At 51.2% G+C, this 13,493-nt stretch overlaps 1 protein-coding gene across 1 annotated transcript in view; it reads left to right on the top strand.

Moving 5' to 3' along the window:
• Positions 1–13,493, top strand: part of LOC144503882 (fibronectin-like) — a 153,952-nt gene that overhangs the window by 27,831 nt on the left and 112,628 nt on the right. Inside the window, exons 9-12 of the mRNA XM_078228909.1 lie at positions 170–349; positions 1,369–1,521; positions 4,479–4,607; positions 7,860–8,003. Of these exons, the coding sequence (XP_078085035.1) occupies positions 170–349; positions 1,369–1,521; positions 4,479–4,607; positions 7,860–8,003 (606 nt within the window). The remainder of the gene's footprint in view (positions 1–169; positions 350–1,368; positions 1,522–4,478; positions 4,608–7,859; positions 8,004–13,493) is intronic.

Genomic DNA, 13,493 nt, shown 5'->3' with positions numbered 1-13,493 from the left:
AATAAGGTGGGGGGCGGGCGGGAAGGGGGGGGTGGCGGGGAGGGTTTGGGGGGGGAGGGGGTAGAAGATGGAAATCTGTTTGAAGCCTTTGTATCTGTCCCCAGTAAATGTAAATAACTGACGTTTTCTTCTCCTTCCTTATTTTGTTTGTATTCCATGGTGTCATTAGTCGATTACATCCAGAGTCGCGGGGGTAACTCCAATGGCGCCCTGTGTCACTTCCCCTTCCTGTACAACATGCTGAACTACACCGAGTGCACGTCCGATGGAAGGCGGGACAGCATGAAGTGGTGCGGGACGACTCCTAACTACGATGCCGATGGGAAGTTTGGCTTCTGTCCAATGGCAGGTATGGCTCTAGACCTTCTTTCCCGAGGCCTTCTCACCAGAGAATCCCGACAAGTGCAGAAGGAGGCCCTTTCGGCCCATCGAGTCTGTGCCCACCCTCCAAAAGGACGTCCAGAAGGAGGCCCTTTCGGCCCATCGAGTCTGTGCCCACCCTCCAAAAGGGCGTCTCTACCCAGCGCTGAAGCTGCCCAGTCTCCAGTGTCAAACGCTGTTTGATTGGCAGCTCAGGCTGTCTAACCAGAGCAGGCTTGAAGGACTGAATTAATGAAGGAGCAGCGCTCCGAAAGCCCGTGATTCCAAATAAACCTGTTAGACTTTAACCTGGTGTTGTGAGACTACTTACTGCGCCCACCCCAGTCCAACGCCGACATCTCCAGATCATGGCTCTCAAGCACAATTAGGGATGAACAATAGATGCTGGCCTAGCCAGCGATGTCCATATACCCTATCGAGTGGTCCACCATTATTTGCCCTATTCGTTGCATCAAAAAGCTCTTAATACCCTGTCAGCCTTTCTTGCCTAACAAAGATCTGTCAATCGCATCCCTCCCCACAACTTTTTGGGGGGAAGAGCAATCGATTTCCGCTCCCCTTTCTGTGAGGAAGTGCTTCCTGACGGCAGTCCGGAATGGCCTACTCTATTGAGCTTTATGCCCCCTGTATTTTGGACTTGCCCCATCAGATGGAAGTTTCTCTGTACCCTATCAAGTCATAAAATCATGCAAAACACCTCAGTCAGATCACCTCCTTAATCTTCTATACACAAACAAATCTGCTTAAAGAACTACCACAGATAAAAAACTTCATAAGGAGCTGCAATATCTGGCTGTTTTTGATTGAGGTACATTGATTGGGAGAAATACTGTAAGGAATTAAACCGTGTCAGTACACTTCTCAAGTGTAACACTGTGAATGGATGCGCGTCGGAACATCGTCTTTACCTTCTGATTTTTGTCAGTGCTAATCCTTCGACTCTGCCTAACACTCACTCTGCTACTTTCTCCCGTCACCTCTCCCCAGAGCACGAGGAGGTTTGCACCAATTCGGAAGGGGTTATGTACCACATCGGAGACCAGTGGGACAAGCGTCACGAGCTGGGTCACATGATGAGGTGCACGTGTAACGGGAATGGCCGCGGCGAGTGGACTTGCATTGCCCATGCTCAACTCCGAGGTGACCCATGAATTCATTCCTGTCACATTCTCTTCACAGGCTGGGGATCATTGCAGTCAGTAACGGGGCTTGGAAAATCTTCACTGGGAGCGTGTGTGTCTGACTGCGTTTGTGCATGTGTACCCATCTCTGTCTCTCCCTCTGCCTTTCTCTCTCTCCCTCTCTCTCTCTTTCTCTCACTCTGCCTCTCAGTCTGCCTCTCTTTCTCTCTCTGTCTCTCTTTCCCTCTCTCTTTCCCTCTCCCGCTCTCTCGTCAGTCTCTCTCCCTTTCTCATTCTCTCCCTCTCTGTCTCACTCACTTTCTCTCTTTCTGTTTGTAACTCTTTCTCTATCTCTCTCTGTCTCTCTTCCATTCTCTCTTTCTCTCTCTGTCTCTCTCTCTTTTTCTCTCTCTCTTTCTCTTTCACACTCTCTCTTCCTCTCTCACTCTCTTTCTCATTCTCTCCCTTTCTCATTCTTTCACTGTCTCTTTCTCTCTCACTCACTTTTGCTCTCTCTCTTTCTCACTCTCTATTTCACTCCCTCTCTTTCTCACTCGCTTTCTCGCTCACTTTCTCTTTCTCTCACTCTTTTCTCTCTCTCTTCCTCTCTCTTCCTCTCTCTTCCTCTCTCTTCCTCTCTCTTTCTCACTCTCTTTCTCACTCTCTCACTCTCTTTCTCTCTCACTTTCTCTCTCACTTTCTCACACGCTCTTCTCTCTCTCTTCCTCTCTCTTTCTTTCTCACTCTCTTTCTTTCTTTCCCTCCCTTTTTGTCTCTCCAGCTTTGTATCTCGTGGTCTGTGAGTCTGTCTTTCTCTGCCTCTCTCTCTCTGTCTCTGTCTATTTCTCTCCCTGTCACCTGCCCGGGGCTGGAGTGACTGCCAGCGGAAGCAGTGGGGGGGGGGGGGGAAGAGGTTAATGAGATTACGGTTAAAAAGAATGTGCCCTGTTTCAGAGGCAGGCCTGAATGTTGTAAAACCCACGTGGCCATTCACAGAGGAGTGAAATAATATCGACCATCCAGGCATGCCACAGCAAGCACTGTGTTGTTTCTAGGAGAGTTATGTTGGAGACTGCCCCAAACTAAAATAAGCCAATAATCCCGGAGGCAGAATTAACACTGAGGAAAGCAGGACAGAGTACAATGCGATGCAGAATGGGTCATTGTCCAATGAAAATTGACCAGTGCGAGGGGCTACATTTTAGGAGAATGAGGAGGCTGAAGAGGTTTTGGATGATGAAAGTCCGAATCGGGGAGGAGCTAAGGGGTACAGATCCACAAATTACCTATAAGTAGCCGCGCAGGTTAACAAGGCCGTAAAAATAAAAAGCAAATCAAACTTCCAGTTCATTTCTAAATCAACAGGAACAAAAGGAAATAAATCGGGGTGAAAGCTGTAAGCAAATGAGGTTAATCGAAAACAAAAGGGAAAATGCTGGAAAACCTCAGCAGGCCTGGCAGCATCTGTAAGGAGAGAAAAGAGCTGACGTTTCGAGTCCAGATAACCCTTTGTCAAAGCTGGCTCGGGTTAGGTTAAGGATTAGGTGAATCGATTAGACCAGGCTTGGTGAACAAGAACAGTGAGGTTTTAACTCATGACAAGTTCAGCAGTCGGGGCAGTTTAGCTTTGGAAAGGAAAGGGCCGGTGAGAGGTGATCTGAAGGAATTCTTTCAGAGGGACAGAGGGATCTTTGGGTACTTAGTCACAGATCTGAAATCGGCAGAGGAGGTGAATTGGATAGTTAAGAAGGCATATGGGACACTTGCTTTTATCCGTTGCAGTAAGAAGTCTCACAACACCAGGTTAAAGTCCAACAGGTTTATTTGGAATCACGAGCTTTCAGAGTGCTGCTCTTTCATCGGGTGAGTCACCTGATGAAGGAGCAGCGCTCCAAAAGCTTGTGATTCCAAATAAACATGTTGGACTTTAACCTGGTGTTGTGAGACTTCTTACTGTGCTTACCCCAGTCCAACACCGGCATCTCCACATCATGTTTGTCAGTCATGGTACAGAGTATAGAGCAGGGAGGTAATGTTGGAGTTGTACAGAGTGTTGATTAGGCCACAGCTGGAGTACTGAGTGCAGTTCTGGTCACCTCACTATAGGAAGGATGTGATAGCACTAGAGGGGGCGCAGGGGAGGTTCACCAGGATGTCACTGGGATGGAGCGTTTGAGATATAAGGAGAGACTGGATAGGCTTGGATTGTTTTCTTTAGAGCAGAGAAGGCTGAGGGGAGACATGATTGAGGTGTATAAGATTGTGAGGAGTGTGGACAGGGTGAGTAGGGAGCAGCTGTCCCCCTTGGTTGAGGAGTCAATCACGCGGGGTCATAGTTTTAGGGTGAGGGACAGGAGATTCAGAGGGGATTTGAGAAAAAGAATTCACTCAGAGGCTGGGATCTGGAATGCATGGCCTGGGAAGGTAGTGGAGGCTGGAAACCTTACAACCTTTAAAAGGTATTTGGATGAGCACTTGAAATATAATATTCAAGGATACAGGACAAGAGCAGGAAAATGGGATTAGGGCAACTTTAGTGGTAGATGCAGATTTGATGGGCCGGTGCAGATTCAATGGGCCAAAGGGCCTTTTCTGAGCTTGTATGACTCTATTGTGAGAGGGGGAAAGGTAGAAGAGATGTTTCCATGTGTGGGAAGCTCAAAACAAGAGAACGTTCACCGATAAATCTGATGGAGAATTCAGGGGAAAATCCTTTTCCCCCAGGGGCTGGTTGGAATGTGGAACTCGTTGCCATGGAGTTGATGAGTTGAGTCGTAGTGAGTGCTTTTTAGGGGAAAGCCGGATATCTACTTGAGAATGGAGTCAAAGGATGGAGTTAGATGGAGTGATGTGGAAGGATGCTTCTTGGGGCATAGACACCAGCAAGTAGCAGCTGGGCCGAAGGTCCTGTCCCTGTATTGCAGATTTCAATGTGCCACCTCCCCAGGAACCTCCCTCTCCCCTTTTTGCCCACAGATCAGTGCTTGGTGGATGGAACGACGTATGGTGTGCACCAAACCTTCTACAAGCAACATGCCGAGGGCCATCAGATGAACTGCACCTGCTTCGGACAAGGCCGGGGTCGCTGGAAGTGCGATGCCATTGGTGAGTTGGCACACTGTTGCAAGAGAGGGTATGAGCAGTGGTGCCAGGCTAGTCCGGAGCTGGGGTTACAGCTCGGGGAAATTGTCCGAGAATTGTCGCGGGCGGGATGGAAAATCCGATGACCGGTCCATTGACCTCGAAGGGCGGGAATTTCCGGTCTCGGGGTGGCCGCGAGAGGAAAATTCCACGCTGGGTCTGGAGGTTTGGACGATGAATTTGACCAGTTTCAGGGTAAGCTACGCGACGGGAAGACACTGGAGGAAATTTTTGGGAATCTCGGCCGGCCAACCAGTGGAATCTCTGTTCACGTTGGCGGGAAGGGCTGGAAGATTCCGGCTGCTGTGTTCTCCGGCAGAGGCAGCATGGGAGAGGACTGTGAATCGATCCTCGGAAGCTTCCAGAAGGGACAGCGAAGGGGAGGGAGGTGGGATCGCAGGCGGTTCTTCGTTGGCAGAAAGAGGAAGCGGGGGTGGGCGTCAGTGTGGGGGGCAATCTCACAGCTGGAGGGCAGTGGCGCGGTGTCACAGGAAGATGGTGTGACGGACAACATCCAGGGTGGCAGACGGATGGAGAAGGATGAGGAGGGAAGGGTTCACCTTGCTCAGATCCGACTTTTGGTCAGAGGCCTCTTGGTGCTGGGGCAGCAATGGGTGACTGACTGGGGGGATTGCAACGTGAAACGGATGCAGGTTTTGGGAGCGGACAGCATGCCCTGGGAGACGCGGTGGCAGTTCGAGAGGGGTGGGGGTGATGGGGAGGTGGGGGGGGGACAGTTTCTGAGGCGCTGTAACTGGTAAGAATATCAGCTAATGGGGCCAGCAAGGGAAGAGTTGAGTGGTCGATGGTTTCATGGGAAATGGATCAAGGGGTCAGGAGTTAGGCCTCACGGACAACACGGCGGCACAGTGGTTAGCACTGCTGCCTCACAGTGACCGGGACCCAGGTTCAATTCCCAACTCGGGTCACTCTCTATATGGAGTTTGCACCTTCTCCCTGTGTCTGCGTGGGTTTCCTCCGGATGCTCCAGTTTCCTCCCACAGTCCAAAGATGTGCGGGTTAGGTTGAATGGCCGTGCTAAATTGATCCTTAGTGTCAGGGGGACTAGCTAGGGTAAATGCATGGGGTTATGGGGATAGGGCCTGAGTGGGATTGTGGTCAGTGCAGACTTGATGGGCCGAATGGCCTCCTTCTGCGCTGTAGGGATTCTATTGCCAGAATTCTACTGCCTCGCCTGCCCCAGAATCAGGACAGGCGAGGCTCACAGAACAGAATTCTCCATTGGCCTCGGGCAGGTCCTGATGAGCCTCGCCCAAGCAAGGCTCGTAAAAGCCCAGCCTATGATTTCCTGATAAATTCAAGATGAGTGAGAGAGAAAGGTGCGAGTTCAGAGCCAGGGCACCGTTCTTCCAAGCGACGCATTCCAGATTGTTGAGGTGTTAACTCAGCTCCCACCGCCTTCCCTCATGATAATCATCTTCAACCGGTAATGTCCTCTGGTTACCTCTGACCCTGGTAAAGGTTTGGCACCTCAGCAGCTGCCTGGAAGGGTTAACTAAACCTTCCTCCCCCCCACCTCCTCACTTACTCAGTGTCGACTGGTAGACTACTCAAGCTCCCTTCTTTTGTAGTTTTATTCCTGCTCTGAATCCCCTTTACGCCTCCTCACCTGCAGCTCCCGTCTGGTTGCTGTCATCTGGGAGAGCTTTTAACGGAGACATGATCTCACCACTTCTATTTCACATTAAAACCGGCTGGGGTGCGGGGAAAGAAAAATGCAGTTTTCCCAAAAGCGAGATTCTGGGAATCTCCCAACTGCTATTCCTTCCCCTCATCATCCCCCGCACGCTCGCCAACTCTCAAATGCCCCTTTGGATATGAATTAAATATAAAAAAGAGAAGGGGGGAGGGGAGGTTGTGGTTAGTAGCCAGCTTTCTCTTTAACATTGCTTTAAGTTGAGGGTACAAAGCCCTCTCCCCTGTGCACGATACGGCAGAATATTAAACGCAGTCAATGTTTAACAAGGTGGGGAAAACATGTGTGCATGATCTCAGCATCAATCCCAGCCTAAAATGCAACTCAGCACTCTGTCGCTCCCCCAGTCTGCCCCCGCTCTCCCCCCCCCGCCCCAACTCCCCAGCCCAGCCCCCGCCATTTCCTTTCCTCTGTGGTGAGACAGCCCCTGAGGTTGAGGTTTAGTCTCGTTTCCCTGCTGCGCGTTTTATCCTGTCTGCAAATGGTGCAGAAATAGGAGGCTGAAAGGCCCTAGTCGTCTCAATCCGGGGTCACATCTGGGTGGGAGTTTTGGGGGGAGGGAAGAAGGGTGGGCATGTTTCCCTATCCGTTTTGTGGTATTCCTCGGAGTTGGCACCGAGGGAAGAGGCTGGCGCCGATGATAGTCGGGCCTAGGCCGCCACGATAGTCGGCAAAGCCTGACCAGGCCGAGGCCTGCTTTCAGGCAGAGAGGGCAGCCATCTTTTACGATCATGGAAGGGTTTCATGGGGTGGCTGTACAGAAGATTGTTTCTGCTAGCGAAGCGGGGGGGTAGGGGGGCGGTTATAAACTAGCAGCCCCCTGTTAAATACCAACCGCCAACAAATTGTTAGAGGGGATTCAGGAGAGGCACCTTTACCTGGAGAGCAGGTGAAAGGCACCACCACACAAGTTGGTAGTCGCATTGAAGGGAAAACTAGGTAAGTGTATGAAGGGGAAAGGAATCGAGCAGAATGGCAATAAGGGTGAGGCAGAGTGCGATATCATAGAATACCTACAGTACAGAAGGAGGCCATTCGGCCCATTGAGTCTGTACCGACCACAATCCCACCCGGGCCCTATTCCCTAACCCTCGTTGGCCCTGCTAATCCCTTTGACACTAAGGGAGAATTTAGCATGGCCAATCAACCTAACCCGCGCATCTTTGGAGTGTGGGAGGAAACCGGAGCACCCGGAGAAAACCCACGCAGACACGGGGAGAACGTGCAAACTCCACACAGCCAGTGACCCAAGCCGGGAATCGAACCAGTGTCCCTGGCACTGTGAGGCAGCAGTGCTGACCACTGTGCCGCCCATATCAAGTAAAATCGCCACAGTCCCATCTTCGAGGGGGAGAGTTGACTGGTGGTGATTTAACCTGAGGGTCTCTCCACCTCAGGCGAGGGGCAAAGTTGAGGCAGGAGGCACGGGAGGCTGGCTGTGCCAAGTGGCTTGATTGTCTGCTTCAACCTCCATGTAATGACTCTCTCTTTCTCTCTAGACCAATGCCAGGACACGGACACACAGGAGTTTTACCAGATTGGGGACACCTTTGCAAAGCAGATCAACGGAATCCAGTACATGTGCCAGTGTTTCGGGCGGGGAGTTGGCGAGTGGTCGTGCCAGCCTCAGTCAGCTGTGACAGGTAGGACTCAGTAAGAAGTCTCGCAACTCCCGGTTAAAATCCAACAGGCTTCTTTGGTATTACGAGCTTTCGGAGCACTGCTCCTTCATCAGGTGAGTGGAGAGCTGGTTTCACAAACTCCGCCTCCGGCGAGCCTTTGCGAGCGTCTCGGCAGTGGCTCAGTGGGAGACCTCGCTGAGTATGAAGGCTGTGGGTCAAGCCTGTCTCCAGCCCCTTGAACCCGAAAACTGGGCCTCCGGTGCTGGTGAGGGAGTGACAGAGCTAGCGCCATTAGGAGATGTTCAGTTGAGATCCTGTCTCGCTCTATCAAAGGCGTTTGTACCACGGTACTCTTCGAAGAAGAGGAAAGGTGTTCTCTCTACATTACCCCTCAGCCAGCACTGGATTCTCTGGTTATTAGCATGTTTGTGGGATCTTCCTGTGCACAGATTGGCCAGGATTTGTGCACAAGTCTCAGGCGTGGGGACTTGGAGCCCAGAAAGCCTCCAACTTCGGGACAAGAGTGCCACGGACTGAGACAGAGCTTGCACTGGGTCAAACTGGGACAGAGAGCGGGCTTGTGAAATTGTATCACTGTTCTGTCATTGGCCAATTTTGTCCTTTCCCTGCGCCCTCCCGAGGGCCATGGTGTTACCCCGGGCAGCAGCAATGGAGGCGATTCAGTCGGCGGGAAGGTGGTACGCGCTGTTGCAGCAGGTGGGCGCCACCTTGTTGTACCAATTGTCTCTGTTAACCATTCACAACCGTAGTATAACTGAGATCTGGGGGTTGTGTTGCCGGGGTTCAGGGAGGTCTCTCCCCAGTTGACGCTGCTCAAAAAATAAATGCCATAGAATCATAGAGGTTTGCAGCATGGAAACAGGCCCTTCGGCCCAACTTGTCCATGCTGCCCAGTTTTTACCACTAAGCTAGTCCCAATTGTCCGCACTTGGCCCATATCCCTCTATCCCATATAACTGTCTAAATGCTTTTTAAAAGACAAAATTGTACCCGCCTCTACTACTGCCTTTCTACATGTCTGCATTTCTACAGGACAACACGGTGGCACAGTGGTTAGCACTGCTACCTCACAGCGCCGGGGAGCCGGTTTCAATTCCTGGCTTGGGTCACTGTCTCTGCACGTTCTCCCCGTGTCTGTGTGGGTTTCCTCCGGGTGCTCTGCTTTCCTCCCACACTCCAAAGATGTGTGGGTTAGGTGGATTGGCCATGCTAAGTTGACCCTAGTGTCAGGGGGATTAGCAGGGTAGATGAGGATTATGGGAAAAGGGCCTGGGTGGTATTGTGGTTGGTATCGACTCGATGGGCCAAAAGGCCTCCTTCTGTACTGTAGGGATTCTACCATGAATTCTGCCACAAAAACTGAGTGCTCCGGTTTCCTCCCACAGTCCAAAGATGTGCAGGTTAGGTGGATTGGCCATGGTAAATTGCCCCTTAGTGTCAGGGGGGCTAGCTAGGGTATAAATGCATGGGGCTACGGGGATAGGGCCTGGGTGGGATTGTGGTCAGTGCAGACTCAATGGTCCGAATGGCCTCCTTCTGTACTGTAGGATGCTATGGCTCTATGTCAAGCAACCAAGGCCCGAGGGCCTCTCAGTGAAGCACAGTGAGCGTTGTAGATGGCGGCCATGTTGATTTACCTGCCCCACCAGGTACAACACTCGAATATAAATGTGTATCGGCTTTCACTGCGCTCACTCCTGCTTTCCCCGACAGACTGAAGCTGCCAAGACCCTGAACACCGGAATTCTCTCCCGAAACGTCTCCTACTTTGCCAGTTCCCGCTCCTCCTTTAAAATTCTTCCTGTGACCAAACGCTTTTGGTCTCCTTACCTAATGAGGCTCAGATGTTCTCTTATTACACTCCTGAGGAATGTGGGAACTCGGCAGGGGGAGGCCATTCGGCCTCTTGAGCCTGTTCCACCATTCAGTATGATCATGGCTGATCCTCAATCTCAATGCCTCATTCCTGCTTTCCCCCCAAACCCCCGAGATGTCATTAAAATCTAAAACAATTGTGTCTATCTCTTCCTTGAATACATTCAGCCACAAGACCTTCACATCCTTCTGTGGCAGAGAATTCCATCGGTTCACCACCGTCTGAGTGAAGAAATCTTTCCCCATCCCAGTCATAGAATGCCTACAATGCAGAAGGAGGCCATTCAGCCCATCGAGTCTGTACTGACTCCAAAATAGCATCTTACCCAGGCCCACGCACCTCCCTATCTCCGTAACCCCATATATTTACCCCCCTAATCTCCCTAATTTACGTATCCTGGGACACTATAGAGCAATTTAGCATGGCCAATCCACCTAACCCGCATATTTTGGACACTAAGGGGCAATTTAGCATGGCCAATTCACCGAACCTACACATCTTTGGATACTATGGGGCAGTTTAGCATGGCCAATCCACCTAATCTACACATCTTTGACTGTGGGAAGAAATTGGAGCACCCGGAGGAAACCCACGCTGACACAGGAAGAATGTACAAACTCCACACAGTCATCCAACCCGGGTCCCAGGCGCTATGCGGCAGCAGTGCCAACAGCTGTGCCACCGTGCCGCTTCTAAACGGTCTACCCTGTACCCTGAGACTGTGTCCCTTGGTTCGAGATTGGTTCGAGATCCCTCCAACCAGGGAAACATCCTCACAGAAGCACTTTGAAACATTTATATTGCGTCAAGGTATTCTATACCCGCTTGTGGTTGTAGGTCACGAGGGTAGGTTGTATAGAAGTCCGTTATTAAAGGACACGGAATCATAGCTGATCCAATTGAGCGATGGCACTGGCTTGAGGGGCTGAATGGCCTCCTCCTGATTTGATGTTCCAATATTACTGCCTTATAATCACGCCATTATTTCCTCTCTCTCTGTATAAAAATCCTTTTAGATTTCCATTGCAAAGGGTGGTTTGAGTACTTGTAAAAGCTTAACAGCAGTGACATTTTCAGTCCCCTAGGGCCAGCCATTTCTCAATTCACTTCACAAAGTCTTGAAGGCCAGAAACCATCCAATCTTGCGATAAATCTGGTTTTAATATATTCATAAATATATGATGAAAATCCTGAGACAGCCAGGTGAGAGAATCATTGCTTTCATTCCATTTCTCTCTCCCCCATCCCGGGTCTCCTTCTGTTTTCCGATATTTCTCACCACTTTCTACATTTTATGTCGAATTAATTTTGACTTTATCATTTTTCCCAGAATTTACACATTTCTCCAAACATCTCTTTTGGGAAGTCAGGCAGAGGTCGTTCAGCCCCTTGGGCCTGTTCCATCATTGAGTCAGATCATGGCTGACCCGCTTTTAACTCCATTTACCTCCCTCGGTTCTGTAACTCTTCACACCCCTTACCCAAAATATATCACATTTCGCTTCTGAAATTTTCAACTGAATCTTGAATCAAAGCTTCGGGAATTGAGAGCTTCTTGAAGGAGAGAGTTTTAGATTTCCACAGTGCTTTGTGTGAGGAAGTGTATCCTGACATCACCCTCTTTATCCACAATTGTTCTGAACTCACCGTACACACTGTACACACTCGCCGTACACACTGTGCACACTCGCCGTACACACTGTACACACTCGCCGTACACACTGTGCACACTCGCCGTACACACTGTGCACACTCGCCGTACACACTGTACACACTCGCCGCACACACTGTGCACACTCACCGCACACACTGTGCACACTCACCGCACACACTGTACACACTCGCAGTACACACTGTACACACTCGCCGTACACACTGTGCACACTCGCCGTACACACTGTGCACACTCACCGCACACACTGTACACACTCGCAGTACACACTGTGCACACTCGCCGTACACACTGTACACACTCACCGTACACACTGTGCACACTCGCCGTACACACTGTGCACACTCGCCGTACACACTGTGCACACTCGCCGTACACACTGTACACACTCGCAGTACACACTGTGCACACTCGCCGTACACACTGTGCACACTCGCCGTACACACTGTGCACACTCGCCGTACACACTGTGCACACTCGCCGTACACACTGTGCACACTCGCCGTACACACTGTGCACACTCGCCGTACACACTCGCAGTACACACTGTACACACTCGCAGTACACACTGTGCACACTCGCCGTACACACTGTACACACTCGCCGTACACACTGTACACACTCGCCGTACACACTGTGCACACTCACCGTACACACTGTGCACACTCGCCGTACACACTGTGCACACTCGCCGTACACACTGTACACACTCACCGTACACACTGTGCACACTCGCCGTACACACTGTGCACACTCGCCGTACACACTGTGCACACTCGCCGTACACACTGTGCACACTCGCCGTACACACTGTACACACTCGCAGTACACACTGTGCAAACTCGCCGTACACACTGTGCACACTCGCCGTACACACTGTGCACACTCGCCGTACACACTGTGCACACTCGCCGTACACACTCGCAGTACACACTGTACACACTCGCCGTACACACTGTACACACTCGCCGTACACACTGTACACACTCGCCGTACACACTCGCAGTACACACTGTACACACTCGCCGTACACACTGTGCACACTCGCCGTACACACTGTGCACACTCACCGTACACACTGTACACACTCGCCGTACACACTGTACACACTCGCCGTACACACTGTACACACTCGCAGTACACACTGTGCACACTCACCGCACACACTGTACACACTCGCCGTACACACTGTGCACACTCGCCGTACACACTGTACACACTCGCCGTACACACTGTGCACACTCGCCGTACACACTGTGCACACTCACCGTACACACTGTACACACTCGCCGTACACACTGTGCACACTCGCCGTACACACTGTACACACTCGCCGTACACACTCGCCGTACACACTGTACACACTCGCCGTACACACTGTGCACACTCACCGTACACACTGTACACACTCGCCGTACACACTGTACACACTCGCCGTACACACTGTGCACACTCACCGTACACACTGTACACACTCGCCGTACACACTGTACACACTCGCCGTACACACTGTACACACTCGCCGTACACACTGTACACACTCGCCGTACACACTCGCAGTACACACTGTACACACTCGCCGTACACACTGTGCACACTCGCCGTACACACTGTGCACACTCACCGTACACACTGTGCACACTCGCCGTACACACTGTACACACTCGCCGTACACACTGTACACACTCGCAGTACACACTGTACACATTCACCGTACACACTGTACACACTTACCATACACACTGTACACACTCGCCGTACACACTGTACACACTCGCCGTACACACTGTGCACACTCGCCGTACACACTGTGCACACTCGCCGTACACACTGTACACACTCGCAGTACACACTGTACACATTCACCGTACACACTGTACACATTCACCGTACACACTGTACACACTTACCGTACACACTGTACACACTCGCCGTACACACT

This window comes from Mustelus asterias, chromosome 14, assembly GCF_964213995.1.
Source record: "Mustelus asterias chromosome 14, sMusAst1.hap1.1, whole genome shotgun sequence".
NCBI lineage: Eukaryota > Metazoa > Chordata > Chondrichthyes > Carcharhiniformes > Triakidae > Mustelus > Mustelus asterias.
The sequence above is the reverse complement of the archived record's forward strand: the minus strand, read 5'-3'. Positions and strand labels throughout refer to the sequence as shown.